Here is an 18,895-nt window from a genome sequence, read left to right on the forward strand (position 1 = left end):
CTTATAGAAAGTGTACACATGCAGAAAGGAAGGGATTTTATCACAATAGTGTGGACAAATTATTCAGAAAGATGAATAGTGGCATAGAATATGGGGTCGAAGATAAAATATAATGGAAACTGATTAATAACTGCTGCTTGAATAATCAAAAAAATTGGAAGGTACACACATCCTGAGTGAACTGGTAATAATATCAACAGACCTTTAAAGTCGTTACATTTTTAGATTATTGTTAATCATTTAAATGTACATACTTCTTTTTTCTGTTACCGTTATTGTGCATAGAGCTTGATATGACAATATCGGTTCCGGATCAGCCCTACTCTGCTCACACAAATTCTTCTTGTCTGCTTCGATCCTCTTGATGCAGGATTTTTGGCGTGGGTGAAATGATGAACAGATATGATGATAATAATATGCTTCTTTACAAAGACTAGCACACAAGGAAATTCAAACATAAACTTCACTGTTGTCTTCTACTTGCTGTGAAGAAGAGAACAGGTCTGAGTTTGTAAGGAAATGTTTCTGAAAACACTTGGAATACATAAAACTTTTGTGGATATAATAATGGAAAAAAGAACATCCGAAAACCCGAGTGAAGAAGTTCTGCTGATGTTGAATCCTACAGTTGCCCCTCTGGAGCAAAAACAGTGATCTTTAGTCCTTGTTAAAGTGCTCAAGTCAATGCTTTCCACACTAGGATTAAGATATTGGCCATTTTACAAAAACGTATCAATCAAGGAGGTCCAGAAGGATGTGAGACATCTGAATGTCCTCTGACAATAACATTTATTTTCAAACATTTCGGTATGTTTTAAGATGTATTGAACATTTAACATTGTAGTGTATGAGTAGAACAGTTCTCACATGTTTCAACATTGCTATGCATTTCCTTGGAAATAAATATGTTTAGTTTGGAAATTACAAGTAGGTAACACACCATCTGGACCACTGCAACAACTAGATATCTCTGTTTTTAGTAAAAAGAAATCAGTTTTTAAAGGTAAATCGGAACAAACCAAAAACTGTGGATGTTTCCAAACTAAATAAATACATCACATAAGAATTATTTCAAATACTTAATGTACCGGTACAGTGAAGGTTTATTATTCTGAGAGATTTTCAAATGCATATCTTTCAGTAACTGCTATTTTAAGTTTCCTGGATGTATTAAGGTGACAGTATGCTGTCATGAGCTAATTTCTCGTAGAACTAAACAAGAAAAATTACCCTGTTCATATTTTCTGTGAGCATACCAATGCCTGGTATTGTGTAGTTAGTGAAAGTTCTACAAGGGTCACTGAAGTGGTATGTTGTTAACAGCCTTCCCCTTCTGTGAATGAAGTCTACTTATGATATGGAAAATAATAGAATAGGCAAATAATGTAATTTTTTAATCGTAGGAAAAGTCATTTTCTGTCATTCCCAACACAAAAGTAGAGAGCAACGGCCCTAGATTATATACAATGCTGTATGATAAATTGCTAGATATTATTGTTGATACAGTTTGAGATGGTTGGCATACTTTCATTCAAAACTTTTCTAAAGTGCATTCTTCTGGAGCGATGCTGATCAAGTCAAAAAGTTTTTTTTTTTCCCACAAAAGTGTGCAAGAAGGACATTATGTAATGGTGATAACTGAAATTTTCCAGAAGGTGCTCTGTTAACCTTGATCTAAATATGCCAACACATGCACTCTGTAATGGTATTTGTCGTTGATAATAAGAATGAATGTAGGATGAGTTGTGACAGTTATCACAACAGTACCAGAAGTAAATATAATTTCTATATAAAAATAGTGTCTCCATGTAGGATTCAGAAATTAAGTGTCATGTTCTGATGAGCAAGTTGTCGGGAGACATCAAACAGTAAATTGAAAAGCCCCTGATTTTCAAAATAAAGAAAGTACTCTCCCCCATGTACAACAGATGTAAGTTCTGGTGACACTAATGTCTATATTAAACAGATAATCTGTCATCATCCTGAAGGTTAATTTGAACACCACAGTATTTTACTAGGCACTGCTCACTTCGAAGTGAATCTGCCTCTGCTTCCCTCTGAACATTGAGTAGTTACCCAGTCACTTATAAAGGGACCTATAGTCTAACATGAACTCTAAACCATGATACAGCTCAACATTTTCAACATGTATAAATATTGCCAAAATTGAAAGAAGTGATAAGTGCCAGTTGATAAACCTAGGACTAAGGTTTGAACCCAGACCATATCACTGCTGAGTCACTAAATGTTATATGAAAACAGCAGCTAAATAATGTAAGAAGAAAAGCACTTTTTTCCCCAGAGTACCTGATTTTCTCCTGATATATAGGAATCTAGAAGTAATTCTCACAATAATCCATATGATTAGTTAACACAGGTTATAACTAGGTTTTTAGTCTCTGTTACAGATGTTTCCTTCAGTAGTTGCTCTGTCAATCAGTGTATATTTGTCATGTTCTACTTTCTGCAAGGCTATTCTTCATGATGGTATTTGTGCCACACAATATCTGAATGACTGAGGAGGACTAACACTCTTCTCCATTCTCTTCTCCTACTATAACAATAAATTCATTGACTGTATGTAAGCATAATTACACTCATGTTGGTAATGAAGTGTTTGTTTTATTTTGCAGATTGTACGTAACACGGTTCAACGTTATGGGGAGTGTACTTTTCATCGTTGCCTTAGTCATAGGCATCCACGTGAAATGTTGTTCATTTCATGATATTTCACATTTATCAGTAGATGATGTCACCTCAATGTTTGGAGATAATGAATGCATTGAAGGTATGAAGTCGTTTTCTTTAAATTTAAGATATTTGCTTGTCTTTAATTGCTTCTATAGTCTATGAATGGATTTCCACATTATTTATATTCATATTATTGTTGCTATAGCAGCAAGAAAATTAAAATATTAACTGTGAATATTGACTTCTGAGTTATGTGATGAATAATTTCTGTTTAATGTGATAAAAATTGCTTTGCTAAAATGTGATTCATCTGGCGGATAACGTACTGTATTTGGACCAGATTATTGAGTCTTGACATATCGTGTTTTGATGATACATGATTCAAGAAGAATCAGCAAATTATTTTTAAGCTCTAAATTTCTTAATTCCTAGGTTTCAGTGTAGTAAATAATCTAAACAAAGAGGTACAAATCCTAAGTCTTAAAAACAATTTTCTTATGTCATGAGCAATAAATATTGTAGCAATTTACTTATTGCAGGAATCCTGTATCATTGTAACCAAGCAGATGCTGATCTCATTACCCCTTGTTATTTTATCAGTTTTTACATATATATATGCTTGATATTTAATTAGTGGCTTTTTCATATTTGTTTCCACATTATATCCAGGGTGTTCATAATTCAAGATCCAGTTTCAGAATGATGGAGAAAGAGAAACACTGCTCAGAATGACATTAAATTTGAACAACATATTATTGATACAGGGGGAAACATCATGGAACAAAAATTTTATCAGTAGATGGTGCTGTATGTGTCTAATCATAAATTGGGTTGGCTACAAGTGACAGTGAATCCCTATATGACAGCTATGGTTTGAATTACACATCACACCACCCGTACTGTTCAATGTGCATGACTGCTCAAGTTTGGCAGTTAACAGTTGTGGCACTGTTACCTAGGTAAGCCCATCTACGATGACAAGGTTGTACCACATTGCATGGAAAAAATCAATTGTAATTATTCTGAGACAAAAAAAAAATTAACTGACCCAGGGCCAGAAACTCATAAAAAGCAAAATGACATTAGTTTCTAATTGTCGTGAGACTGGCACAAGACATGTTCAATATGCTGTCCACCATTTTCTGTCACAAGTTGAAATTGAGAAACAGCATGTTTCACAACAGATTGTAGTGTCTCCGGGATTACGTTCAGAATGCAATGTGGAATGTGTGCTTTCAGTTCAGCTACGTTTGTAATTGTAGCACTGAACACATCTTTCAGATAACCAGAAGTCACACAGATTAAGATCAGCTGATCTGGATGGCACGCTCATAGCGAAATGACGTCTGATAATTCTATCATTTCTGAAATACCTCTGCAGCAGCCACTTCACTGGCTGTACAATGTGTGGGTAGTGCATCTTGTGTAAAAATGACAGTACCCACACATCCATGCTGTAGAAGGACTGGAATGACATTGGTGCACAAAAGACTCTCCTAGCATTTACCAGTGACAGGACCCGTAGGATTCACCTCCTAAAAAATATACCGCCCAACATTAAACGATGTCTTCAACTTGCACCATACAGCACCACTCAACCCCTCCAGAAATGATGTGGTCACATCTTCAACAGACATCGGATCAACTGCTTTCATCCCTCTGCCACATGGCACTTAGAAAGAATATGTCTTTTTCAAAATTTGTAATCATTTTCTCCCGACTCTTAGCAGACATTGTGCCTATGCTTTTGTTTCATGCCCTTGAGTGTCTGGGACCTCTACAGGGCTACTGGTGTGCAGTCACTATTCTGTAAAAGAACTTTATCAGCAGCACGCAATCCTTCATGGAGATTGTCATATTGGGCATCTTGGATGCAAACTGAAGAACGGTGTTGGTGTGCCACACGTCTGTTGGTGTGCATGTTCTGATGCTTACAGCACCATCTATCAGCCAAATTTTCAAAATTTTCATTTTTTATGTATATCCCCATGTGTCAATAATGTGCTGTTCAAATTTGACATCATTATGAGCAGTGGCTCTATTTTGTAGAATTTGGGAACTAGAACTTTGGTTATGGCCAAACCTGTACTAAAAATCATAAGTGTAGTTTTGATGAAAAGTTAAATCTAATTTTATTGCCTTCAATAGTCCAGACAGGTAACTGAATGGCAAAATTAGATTTTCTTAAAAACAACGAAAAAATATATGCCACATTCATGGAATAAAAAACAGAAACTACATTAATACGGCAGGTGTAATTCTTAATGAAATCTTTACTGATATAAAAGTGTATTTTATCCATTTATTTAATGTATATACGGCCTGCAGATCTGAATATGTGAGGGAGTCATTTGGGTGTGAATGGATCAATACACAAAGGGCAAAAAACAGGTAATTAATTTTATAAACAATGTTCTGTTGAACATTATTTTTCCTTTACTGGCACCACTTCAAGTACATACTGACACAAAAGTTATACAAGCGGTGTGTGTGCATGCATGCATGCACGCGCACTCCACTGCTCAACCACTCCTGAAATGATATGGTCCCATCTTCGACAGACATCGGATAAACTGTTTTCATACCTCTGCCACATGGCACACAGAAAGTGCTTCGCACTCCACTGCTCAACCATTCCTGAAATGATGTGGTCACATCCTCGACAGACATCGGATAAACTGTTTTCATACCTCTGCCACATGGCACGCAGAAAGTGCTTGCGTGTGTGCACATGGTTTTATCTAAGCTGGCTATGTACGACACTCATTGTCTGGAAAGAAATACTGTGGTGGTAAGTACCATCTAGCTCCTTTAAGGGTGGGGGTGAAAAGGGTTGGTAATGTGTGACGTCTGTGCTTTCCTGCTTGTGTGGTGTGCGGGTAGTATCAAAATGTGTTTCAGGGGCTATACATTCTGATTGTCTTTCTTGGGCTATGCATGCAGACAGTCATGGCTGAGCAGAGGTAGGGGGGAGAAGGAGATGGACAGAGAGAGGAGTAAGGGAGGAGATGGACAAAGAGAGGAGGAAAGGATAATGCTGACAGAAAGAGAGGGAAGAGAGAAGATAGACAGGGAGATGGGGGAGGGCAAGGTATACCAGGGGGTGGGGGGTGGGGGGAAGGAATGAGACAGACAGAGAGGGAGGAAGGGATGAGGGGCGGGAAAAAGAGACGCGTGCAATTTATGTGAAATATGTGTATGTGGGCAAAGCCATGGGTAAAAAGCTAGCATACAAAAATGAATGTGTATGTGTGTGTTCCATATCTCTTCCTAAACCACTGGACGAATTTCAGCCGGACTTGGCACACGTAGCACATAGTGTTTGGAAAAAAGTACTGTGGGGGTAAGAACCACTTCCCGTTCAGGTGTAGATGTAAACAGAGTGCACAGGAGATTGGGGGGGGGGGGGGTCAGATGGACAGAGGGAGGGGGGTTGATGGGGAGAAGGGGGGGAGGGAGTGGGTCGGAGGGAGGGGGGAGATGGACAGATGGAGGAAGGGGTGTTGATGAAGAGAAGGACAAAGACAGAGGAAGGGGCAGAGGAGGTGGAGAGAGGGTAGGGGTGGAGGGAATGTATGAAGTATATGGGATACAAGTGCACAGAGACAAAGCTGCAGGTAAAAAGCTAGTGTTATATAAAATAAAGAACCCCCAGGAAGTGTATAGATCTTTTGTAAGCACATGGTTAGCAAACTTGGAGTCACAGTCTTTGGAGTGCTATATCCTTACCTGTGCTGCAAGTCTAATATCTGTCTGTCCTATATACTGTCCTAAAAACTAAGATGGTGGTATCTGGGTAAGGACAAAGTGATCATGAAATTCCTGAGTTGTGGGTCACTCATTGTCATCAGTCCTCTAGTATGGTAAATTCTAGATATGCTCTGGTGTACATCATATTGTGCAGCAGTGGAACACTGTGTTTTGAAGATCATGTGGTCTTCGCTTACCTACCTGCACTGCAAGGATAGTACAGACCTCCAGGGGGAGACAAAATTTTAAATATAGGGAAAGAACCGCATTCTCAATGTGTGCTGCACCCAAGTTGGATGGATGCCTATTGAGGCCAATCAATCGTTAGTGGGTAATTTTCGGGGAACCTGCTACACCTCAGTTTTACGAGGCTTTCCCAGGCAAATGGGTCACTACATAGGTTGACTACATAGATCACTAGCTATTTGTAGTGACACTTATGGACTCTCACAATCCTAAAAGAATGTGTCTCAATGGTATGGGTATGCTGTTAATATATCATCAATACTAAGAGGTCTTGACAGAATATTTCCCTTGGAAAATCTAATTCTGATCATTGTGGCAAACACAACAGTGTCACTGTGCCTTTGTTGTGATTGAGAGATGAGGAGTCCATAAGAGAAAGAATTCCCCTTCCACATCAACAAATTTTGGAAAGTGCTGCGAGAAATATGCAATCTGCCACACAACTTTGCAATAGAAAAGTCTTGACTGAGACTGATGTATCTCACCCAGTGATATCACTTCTGTGCTCTAAAAAGTTTTGGTCAGGCATCTGCAGCATTAGAAGAATGCAATATTCCAGTAAGGATGACTTGAGTTGTAGAGATATCAAGGACATGGACTGCAAAAATAGAGAGAAATTGTAGGCATAATAGAACTCAGAGGTATGATGAAGAGAGAGAATGATGAGCTGCCAAGTTTCATCCTAACATTAAAATCACCAATCCGTACAAAACGTATCAAGACTGGATTGATCTGACTGATGGTAAGACCTTTTGTATCCAATTTGATATGGTGTTATAATAAATAGGCATGATCACACATCTGTAGGGTACAATGGCAGTGCAAATGCAGGAAAGATACTGATGGGGATCATTGTTTTCAGTGTCAGTCTTCAATGAGAGTGAGAGAGAGAGAGAGAGAGAGAGAGAGAGAGAGAGAGAGAGAACATGTAGCCCTGCAAGTTTCTGTTTATTCAGCATCTGTTGATGTCAAATTGAGAAAAACTGTAGTAAAGTCAGTATTTTCATGCAGGCAGAGGCACTAGATACTGACACAAACACATGTTCTTATATACACACAAAAAATGTCCATGATTGATAATAAACCTGCAGCTGCTTCTTAACCACTTGCAGGAGAGGTTGCTAACAAAGTACTGAAACAACACTATCAAAAAACTTGGTGCATAAAGTTGTTCAGCAGACAAAAAAAGGCTAAAACCAGAGCAACCTGATTTTGAAACTATCAGATAGGGAGTAGGTCACTATTAACGAACAATGATTATTCTGAAAAGGATCTGGTTATGCAGAGGAAATCACAATTCGTAGTCCTCTACGCCATGTCCAACAAACGCTACCAAGAAAAGACACTGAGCAAGGGAAAACTCCTGGTTAATGACTCCTATACTTCAGTGGGATGGGGTCAGTTGAAGAACACATGTGGAGGAAGTAATGCTCATAACACAGGATAAACCTTTGTGTCTATGTGTACGAGAGACTTATTTCAAGCCTTCAGGCAACCTTTTGTTTAAAGGCAACACCATACTCAGGAAGCTTGATACAGATGGTGACAGGCCTAAGAGAGAAATGGTAGGACATGATCTGTAGGACATGATCATGATGCATATGTTATATATAGCTGTTATTGTCACTGCCAACATTCAAGTAGTAACTGTACCAGTTTACACACTATTAAGAATAACTGTGTGCACTACACCATCATCCACCTTGTGAACTTATGGATAATGTAGTTTTTGAGGACCTCATTGATGAACTTTCTTGGCCTTTTCATCTCCTTTGAGATATCATTGTGCATCACATGGGGTGAGATTGCACATAAGCTTAACCCAAGGTTTGAGTAGGGAAGAGACTTCTCTTGGGCCGCTATCTTGACATCATCTCAAATATTTCAGACCCCTCTCCCCTGGATTATCAGAGAATGATTTAAACAATAAGGAAAGGCAGACAACACTGCAAAAATTCTATCACGATCCATCTGCTGACAATCTTTCAACCTTTCACATTGCTCAGGCAAAAGCTTTACACATTATCAGATAAAGTGAAAGGCACTCACTGCAAGAATTCAGTCTATTTGTGAACTGTTTCACACCATAAGCAATGATTTGGGGATTGATAAGAAGTATCAATGGAAATGGTAATGCATACACTATAATGCATGCAGGACAATGATTCTCTGCTAACCACACCAGAAACTGTAGTCCAGATATAAAACAAACAGTATCCAAAGCCAATCAAGATCCCACACACCATCAAAGATAAGAATTACCTGAAAGGATATTATTGCAGTTTAGGTCCAGTAACAAGAAAGAGCAAAAAACTGTTCCTTTTGTATATAGAGGAATTGGAGCAGATGCTACTGCTCCTTTTGTATAGAGGAGTTAGAGCAGATGCTATCTGTGGCTTGGTACGTAACACCAGGCCCAAAAAGTACTGTGGTCACACTACGAGAGGTCTGCTGTCAGAGGGGTGAGGCGTATATAAAGAGGGAATTGCCCTTTGTGCATGTGTAGCGTGAATGGTATAGTTGCAGTGGCAAACTTCCACCATTTCATAGTTTGTGTAGTAAGTGGGCCAATGTTGGTAGTTCAGTCTGTAGCGTTTACACCAGTGGATATGCTGACAAATCTGCTACACCTTCTGGCATAGGGATAGTAAATGTACATGTTGTAACATTTGAATACTGATTTGAAGTTCTACCTTGTCATGCTTTTTGACAGAATCTAGTCTGAGAGACAGTACCTAATTCTTAGAGGGAAAAAATCATGATCCTCCTCCCGAAACATGGAAAGGAACACAACAATACAAGTCATTATCACACTGTAGCTCTCACAAGCTATACTCATCTAGGAAAGACATTGGAACAAATGATCAACAGCTGCTTATTACAGACTCTCGAAGCCCGAAAAGTTTCTTCTATGTTCATTATAATTTCTGTAGGTACCATTCTTTACACTTGAATGTTCAATACTCCTGGAATGAGTTATGAAAGAGGCATTTTGTGTGGGCAGCAAATTATGGGACTTTTTTTAAATATTCAAATTTCATATTACACCACATGGAAATAAAGTACTGTCCATCTGGAGTATGAATGTGACACCTGGGACTGTCTTCCCATTGGTTTGTGATCCTTTATTTCAGGATGTTATTTTAGGTTCAGATTTAGCAACACACACTGACTAACTCACCTTGGTGAGTGATGCCCTTTGTGTAATAGCTATTAACACTGTGTTATCCAGGTAGAAGCCTGTCCAGCACTCTCTTTTGATTGACAGTTTTTCAATCTTTTGCTGGTCTTGGTAATTTTCACATCTGTCAACACCTGCTTTCTTTGGGATTGGAATTACTATATTCTTCTTGAAGTCTGAGGGAATTTCTTCTGTCTCATACATCTTGCTCACCAGATGGTAGAGTTTTGTTAGGCCTGGCTCTCCCAAGGCTGTCAGTAGTTCTAATGGAATGTTGTCTACTCCCGGGGTCTTGTTTCGACTTAGGTCTTTCAGTGCTCCGTCGAACTCTTCAAGCAGTATCATATCTTCCATTTCATCTTCATCTACCTCCTCTTCCATTTCCATAATATTATCCTCAAGAACATCGCCCCTGTATAGACCCTCTATATACCCCTTCCACCTTTCTGCTTCTCTTCTTGGGTTTCCATCTGAGCTCTTTTCTCCAAAGGTCTCTTTAATTTTCCAGGAAAGTAGGGCAGAGAGTGAGTTACTGTGAACAATTAAGTGAGAGTCTTGTTTTCACTGGAATTGTCAGCAAACCAACAGTGACAACAGTAGTTCAAGTATACACACCGATGTTGCAAGCCGAAATGAAGATATAGAGGAAGTATATGTGTGGGTAATTCAGTATGTAAATGCAGATGAAAATCTAACAGTCATGGAGGATTGCTATGCAGTTGTAGGGAAGGAGTAGAAGAAAGGGTTACTGGAGAAAATGGTTTACTGGAGAATTTGGCTTGGTACTAGGAATAAGAGAGGAGAAAGACAAATTGAGTTCTGCATTAATTTCAGCTAGTAATAGCAAATACTCTGTTCAAGAACCACAAGAGTAGGTGGTATGTTTGGAAAAGGCCAGGAGATACAGGAAGATTTCAGTTGCATTATGTCATGATCAGACAGATATTCCGAAATCAGATGCTGGATTGTAAGGCATACCCAGGAGCAGATATAGACTCAGATCACAATTTATTAGTGATGAAAAGTAGGCTGAAGTTCAAGAGATTAGTCAAGAAAAATCAGTGCGCAAAGAAGTAGGATACAGAAGTACTAAGGAACTAGGATGGCGAAGAAACAATAGGTAATACAAGAAATGTTTCTTTTGATTGATGAAAGAAGGGAGTACAAAAATGTTGAGGGAATTCAGAAATAGAGAAAATACAGGTCACTTAAAAACAAATTAAACAGAAGGTGCAGGGGAGCTAAGGTGAAATGGGTGCAGGAAAAATGTGAGGAAATTGGAAAGAAATGATTGTCAGAAGGACTGACGCAGTATACAGAAAAGTCAAAACAACCTTCAGTGAAATTAAAAGCAATGGTGGTAACATTAAGAATGCAATGGGAATTCCACTCTTAAATACAGAGGAGAGAGCGGAGAGGTGAAAAGTGTAGACTGAAGGCCTCTGTGAGGGGGAGGACTTCTCTGATGATGCAATAGAACAAGAAACAAGAGTCGATATAGTAGAGACAGGGGAACTGGTATTAGAATCAGAATTTAAAAGAGATGTGGAGGGCTTAGGATTGAATAAGGCAGAAGAGATAGACAACATTCCATCAGAATTTCCAAAATCGTGGGGAAATGGCAACAAAATGACTATTCATGTAGCTGTGTGAAATTATGAATCTGGTAATAATCATTGGAATTTTGGAAACATATCATCCACACAATTCCAAAGATTGCAAGAGCTGACAAGTGGGAGAATTATCACACAATGTGCTTAACAGCTCATGCATCCAAGTTGCTGATAAGGATAATACAGAAGAATTGGAAAGAAAATTTGGGATGTGCTGGATGACTATCAGTTTGGCTTTAGGTAAGGCACCAGAGAGGCAATTCTGATATTGTGGTGGATAATGGAAGCAAGTGTAAAGAAAAATCAAGACACATGCATAGGATTTCTTGACTTGGAGAAAGCGTTCAACAATGCAAATTGCTGAAAGATGTTCAAAATTCTGAGAAAAATAGGGGTAAGCTATAGGGAGTGATGAGTAATGCACAACATATGTAAGAACCAAGAGGGAGTGATAAGAGTGAGAAACAAAGAACGATGTGCTCAGATTAAAAAGGGTGTAAGACTGGGATGTAGTCTTTTGTCTACTGTTCGATCTATACTCTGAAGAAGCAATGAAGGAAATCAAAGAAAGGTTCAAAAATGGATTAAAATTTAAGGTGTAAGGCTATCAATGATGAGGTTCGGTGATGACGTTGCTATACTGAACAAAAGTGAAGAAGAACTGCAGAATCTGCTGAGTGGAAAGAACAGTCTATCAGCATATGGATCAGGAATAAATCAAAGAAAGTTGAATGTAATGACAAGTAGCAAAAATGAGAACAGTGAGAAACTTTGCATCAGGATTGGTGATCACGAAGTAGATGAAGTTAAGGAATTCTGCTATCTAGGTAGCAAAATAACCCACAATGATCAGAGCAAGGTGCAGATTAGCACTAGTAGAAAGGGCATTGTTGGAAAAGAGAAATCTAGTATCAAATATAGGTTTTAATTTGAGGAAGAAATTTCTGAGAATGTATGATTGGAGCACAAATTGTATGGTAGTAAAACTTGGACCACGGGAAAACCAGAAAAGAAGAAAATTGAAGCATTGGAGATATGGTGTTTCAGAAGAATGTTGAAAAGTACTTAGACTGGTGAGGTAAGGAGTGAGGAGGTTCTCTGGAGAATCAGCAAGGAAAGGGATATATGGAAAAGTGACAAGAAGAAGGGACAAGACGGTAGGACATATGTTAAAAAATCATGGAATAACTTCCATGGTAATAGAGGGAGCTACAGAGGGTAAAAATAGTGGAAGACAGAGATTGGAATACACCCAGCAAATAATTGAAGATGTAGGAACCGCCTGGTGACACAACGAAATCGCACAGTTGACTTTGGTGTTTATTCTGCGGAGAATGTTATTTATGATGTGTTTATTCTTTAGTTTTGTTCTAGAGCTATGCCATCTTTTTTTATATATCTTGGCTTTGGTATTGTTCCTGTGTTCAACAACATGCAAAAATAAAGTTATATTCTTGAACGCATTACTCTCTTTCAAAAATAATTACTAATTAGCCTCAGTGGCTTTAGTGGTGACCCCAAACACCGAAGATAAAGAAAATTACGATGTACAAACAAGAGAATTCAGCGACTTCAGAAAGTTCATGGAGGAATGAAGAGATGCAGCTCGTGAACCTTCAAGGATGGATACATGAATGACTTGAAGCACTGAAGTTAGCATTAGAGATACCTATTACTCCAACGTCAAATACACTTGCGGCCATACAAACCAACAGCCCAACGGAAAACATACAGCATGTAAAAATTCGAACACCACAGTTCCTACTTGACAAACTGCAGCTATGGTTTGCAGTGATTGAGCTCACATTTGCCCAAAGCAAGATCCATGATGAGCAGATGAAGTTTGCGATAATGGTGAATGCGCTGGATGCTAGAGCAGCAACTGCAGGAGAAGATGTAATACTCCGACCTCCAGCAGAACGACCGTACGCGGTGTTGAAAAAGGTATTACTCTCCAGAATGTGTAAACCGTTAAATCAAAGTATATGGCAGGTGCTTAAAGAAGAAGCCTTAGGTGACAGGACACCATCGGAATTTTGGAAGCATTTGCGCGGTATTGTCAAAGCAGAAGAATTAACAGATGCGTCGCTCAAACACATCTGGCTAGATTAATTATCAAGCATGGTAAAAGCCGCACTAGTAACTCGTGAAAAAGACAACATGCAGAACCTCTTGGAGATAGCAGACAAAATCCATGCGACCATAGGCAATCCACAGATGGCTTGCATGACAATCTTTAACGGGGAAGAAGCGTCAGAAGTGATAACAGCAATACAGAAGACTCATCATACGGACATCAACAAACAAATACAAGAACTAACACTGCAGATGACATTATTGCACCAACAGGTACCATTGACGCTTTGTGGATAGAGCAACAAAATGTTCGCTGCTATGTGTGTACCCAAACATGAGCGGCGGCCAACAGTAGGTGCAGCAGGCCGCGGTAGCACAGAAGAGTGCCTGCAACCACGAGGTAAGATAGACGCAAACTTTCAAGGAACAGATAGCACTCCGTTGATGCAATTAACTACAGCAAATAAGCCACCCATTGTTGCTCATGGCACACGTGAAATCGAAGTCGCTTTAGGTTTCTCACAAAGCAGTCAGTGGACCTTCGTTCTGGCAGAGGTGTCAGAGGCAATATTGGGTGCAGACTTTCTTTATGACATACACATTACCATAGATCTTGCTAATGCACAGATTAAACAAAGTCAAGAGACAGTAGATGACATCACGGAACATGACACTTACTGCACTGGCAAGCATAACTGTGACGCAGTGTCACATGCCGTAAATGACAACACAGTCATAGAAAAATCCACAGTAACTCACAAAACTGTACACCTTATTTACACCACGCCCGGTCAGCCAATACATCAATGACAGCGCAGGTTAGCACCCAATTGGTTTGTGGCAGCAAAAGCAGAATCCAAGGCATTACTGGCATCAGGTGTCATACGTAGATCAGACAGCCCCTGGGCGGCACCCTTACATTTGGTAAAGAAAATAAGATGGGTCATGTAGACCATGCGACGTTTACAGGAAGTTAAACACACGTACTATACCAGATTGTTACCCAGTGCTTAATATTCGCGATTTCACAAATCAGTTAACTGGGGCATCGATCTTTAGCATTGTTGATTGTAAGAAAGCTTATCACCAGATACCAGTCGCAGAAGAAGACATACCAAAAACAGCAGTTACAACACCTTTCAGTTTATTCAAATATGTCTGAATGCCTTTCGGGTTAAAGAACGCAGCTCAAACATGGCAATGATTTATTGATGAAGTGTTGCGCGGGTTGAAAGGGTGCTTCACGTATCTTGATGACATATTAATCCCCTCAATGATGGCAGAAGCACGTGAGAAGCAACTGTCCGCAGTGTTCTCCCGCATAAACCAGTACGGAATAATAGTCAACAAAGCAGAATGCGAGCTGTGAAAACGGCAAGTGACATTTCTACGATGTGAAGTTTTGGCAGAGGGCGTACGCCCACAAGAGTACAAAGTTGCAGTAATCGACAACTTGAAGCGCCCCTTGACTTACCATCAACTCAGAAAATTTTTAAGCACGGTAAATTTCTGTAGACAGCATTTGCTGCGAGCTGCACTAGTACAAGCACGCTTGACAGATGCTCTCGCAGGTAAAAATGCAAATGGCAAATGACCATTGCAATAGAACATGGACATGGAGAGAGCATTTCAACACATAAAGGCCGACTTACAAAAAGCAGTAGTCATTACTCATCTGGTACCAAAAGCACCTCTGTCAATAGTAGTTGATGCCAGCCAAGACGCGTTGGGAGTAGCACTGCACCAGAAAGTAAACAACAAATGGCAGCCTTTGGTTTTTTTCTCACGAAAACTTACAGACCCACAAAGGAAATGGAGCGCATATGACAGAGAACTATTAGTGATAAATGAAGCTATTCGGTATTTTCGCCCATATGTAGAGGCAAGAGCATTTCCTGTATACACCGACCATAAACCAATAACCTTTGCATTCAGTAAGTTGCAGGATAACTGTTCTCCACATCAATTTCACCATTTAGAATGAATCAGTCAATTTACTACAGATATCAAGCATATCAAGGGAGTCGAAAACTTAGTCGCCGATTTCCTGTTGTGGGTCTTGGTTATTTCACAAACCACAGACTATGATAAATTAGCCGTAGCACAAGCTAATGACACATAATTCCAACAATACTTACAGCACATAGGAACCGGACTTAAGTTAAAATTAATCCAGCCGGCAGGCGCAAATGTGAAGATACAGTGCAACATAGCTGTGAACAGACCCAGGCATTTCATCCCAAGGCAACTGTGGAAAGAGGTTTTCAACAGCATACACAAACTTGGTCACCCAGGTAGCAGAGCAGCTATCAAACTACTCATGGAACGTTATGCCTGGCTGAGTATAAGGAAGGATTGCCGCGATTGGGTAACATCATGCATGCTGTACCAAAGGAACAAGATTGGACGGCATGTACACAAAGCAGTTGGAGATTTTCCCCCGGTAACAAAGAGGTTCTCCCATGTTCATTTGGACATTGTTGGCCCTCTATCACCTTCAGAAGGCTACAAGTATTTGTTGACATCAGTGGACTGGTATACAAGATGGGCAGAAGCTTCTCCACTATCAGACATTTCAGCAGAGATGGTAACTCGAGTATTTTTGGCTTATTGGATCTCCCATTTTGGATGTCCACTATACATGACAACCAATCAAGGACGACTATTTGAATCCACTTTATTCCAACAATTAGCCAAGCTCTGTGGATTCCACCATCACCGCACCACTGCTTATCATCCAGGGAGCAATGACGTGTTTGGGGGGTGGCACAGGACATTAAAGACAACATTGATGTGCCATAAGGACAGCTGGACTTCAGCGTTGCCAGTGATGGTGCTAGGTCTCCGAAATACCTGCAAATCAGACATAGATCCATGGCTGAACTGGTTTATGGAGAGAACTTCAGGCTGCCAGCAGAAAATTGTTGCTTTCATTCAATATGACAGTTACAGTTTAGTCAGAGTTGATGGACATATAGTGGTCATGAGTACGTGAGGTGTGCTTGTTTTTGTGAATGTATGTGCCTGTTTCTTTTGTTCCTGAAGAAGGCTTGGCTGAAAACTCAGTGTGCAACAGTATTTTCGTTGTGCTTGTGTGCAACTGTCAACATGTCATCTTTATGGTGAAGTAGCCTCTGTCCTTTTCATAGTATTGTTGATAGTCCAACCTGGACTTTTCAAAGTCTTTATTTCTCCCTGCGATATTGTGGGCTAGAAAAGACCCACAGCCCTTGCTTGCCTTTCATAGGAGGCAACTAATAGGAGTCTTTTTATTTGGTCATTGGTATTTTGACTATGCTTTTGATTTCTGAACTTTTCACTTCTTAACGCTTTTTCCTTCATATTTTTCGGTATTTAAAATTCTGGTCCACATTTTGGGCGTGACCTCCACTTTCCAAACTTTACAGAAGTGCAGGTTGGATGCCTTACTGTGGTGCATTAACTTTCCACTGTGTGATGTTATTTTTTGCACCTACCCATCAAGTGGATATACCTCTGCACCTTAATTCGTGTGCGGTAGCCAGTCTGTTGTGGTGGGGTTCTCATGTACCCTCTCAGTGGTAGCCCTCTGATAACACAGGTATAGCACTGCTGATGCCAGAACTGTAATGTCTCCATGTCAGCCAAGAAGTAGGTGCATATCAACTTTGAGGTACTGTGACTCTGGGCAACAGCTATTGTGTCAGGTGACCTCTGCCGTGGTGGGATGGCACTCATTGGGAGAGCCTCCAATTGAAGTGAGTGGGCATCAGGGTGGATCATCCACAATGAAACGAATAAATCATAATGGTGACTGTGCCGACACTTCCATCTCAGCAATCAGGAACAGTGATTGTAAGGTAGAGGCTTACAATCCTGTGGCATTTCTCTTTTTGACCATCCTTCAAGACAAGACCCAAGTAATGAAAAACGGAAGTAGACATTTTGCAGACTACTTGGTTTGTTCATGAACTGACAGCAGATCTTCTGCTATAACAAAGTCACTGATTTTAATTGAAAATATAGAAGATAAAGTTTGGAGAGGTTGCAGCAATAGAAAAGATGAGAAGTGGATCTTTGCTGAGCAAAACATTGCATGCCAACCAATCATGGGCCTGTGTCAAGGTAAGAGATGTACCAGCCACCATTTCTCTTCAGAACCAACTCAATAGAATTGGAGCCATTAATCTGACATTGGGACCTAATGCTACAAACTGATAAAGAGCTGCGTACTAACCTGGCACAGCATGGAGTCCATTTTGTTCACTGCACCCAGAAGGGAAAGTTTGAAAGACTTCATCTGACTAATGTTGCCTTAAAGTCTGTGACTGTTGATACAGTCCACACCTCTCTCGATGTCAGGATCTTGCACGTCACCTCCTGGCCCTGGTTCTATTCCAGGGCCTGCCTCATACTTGGGGGAGGAAACGTCAGTTTGCACGCCCCCAACCCCTGTAGCACAGGTGGTTCTCACACCATCGGTGCATCCAGGGATGCCTAGTCACGCTCTGGTACCATCAGGGGTATGGACATCTGTCAAGGTGCCTCCCCCCCCCCACCCCCACCCCTCTTCAGGACAAGGACCAGGAGCCACAGGCTGTTGGCCAAAGAAAAGTAAGGTCCTCTTCACTCTCAGAAGACAAAATGAGGAAATCTTACAGAAATCGAAGTCTCAGAAGGATAAGCAGATAGGGAAACTTCTTTATGATGCTTCAAATTCCCCCCCCCCCCCCCCTCCTCCCCTCCTCCGCAGATGTTGAACCTATACACCTTGACAATGAGTCACAACGAGGCAAGACAGTGACCTATTCGCCACTTTCTCAGACCTGACTCTGACACTTCTTCAATGGAACTGTAACAGCTACTGTTGCCATCTGACCGAACTGCATCTTTTACTGGCTACTTATTCTGTAATTGACATATTACTTCGGGAAACAGGGTTTACGGCAACACATCTCTGTGCTCTGAAAAACTACAAAACCCTACTGCACCAATCGCGTTAATGTTGAGAGAACGTCCAGTGGGGTTTGTAGCCTCATATGCTCTGATATTTTCAGTGTGCAGGGGCCTCTTACCACTAACTAGAGGTCTTAGCCATTAGTGCATACCTGTCAGTTTGAATGACAATCTGTAATGTTTATGTACCTTCAGTTAGATCTTTCCATTATCATGAGCTGTTAGAGTTAGTGGAAAAGCAACCTCTTGCCTTGCTCTTACTGGGGGATTTTAATGCCCATAATCTTTTGTGGGGCAGCAACACTATGTCTCACAGAGGCTGGGTAATACATCGCCTCCTTTCAGAATTTTACATCTCAACATGAGACTTGCAACACATTTCAGTGTGATCCACAAAACGTAC

The 18,895-nt window shown here is 40.2% G+C and overlaps 1 protein-coding gene across 6 annotated transcripts in view; it reads left to right on the forward strand.

Moving 5' to 3' along the window:
* LOC124599373 (maternal effect protein staufen-like) overlaps nt 1–18,895 on the forward strand; it is a 253,006-nt gene that overhangs the window by 55,748 nt on the left and 178,363 nt on the right. For all 6 annotated transcript variants that reach the window (XR_006978568.1, XR_006978569.1, XM_047136072.1 and 3 more), the window contains exon 2: nt 2,634–2,788. Coding sequence is in view for 4 of the 6 variants with exons in the window: in XM_047136072.1 (XP_046992028.1) it covers nt 2,634–2,788 (155 nt within the window). In the remaining 2 variants the exon portion in view is untranslated. The remainder of the gene's footprint in view (nt 1–2,633; nt 2,789–18,895) is intronic.

Source organism: Schistocerca americana, chromosome 1 (assembly GCF_021461395.2).
Source record: "Schistocerca americana isolate TAMUIC-IGC-003095 chromosome 1, iqSchAmer2.1, whole genome shotgun sequence".
Lineage (NCBI taxonomy): Eukaryota > Metazoa > Arthropoda > Insecta > Orthoptera > Acrididae > Schistocerca > Schistocerca americana.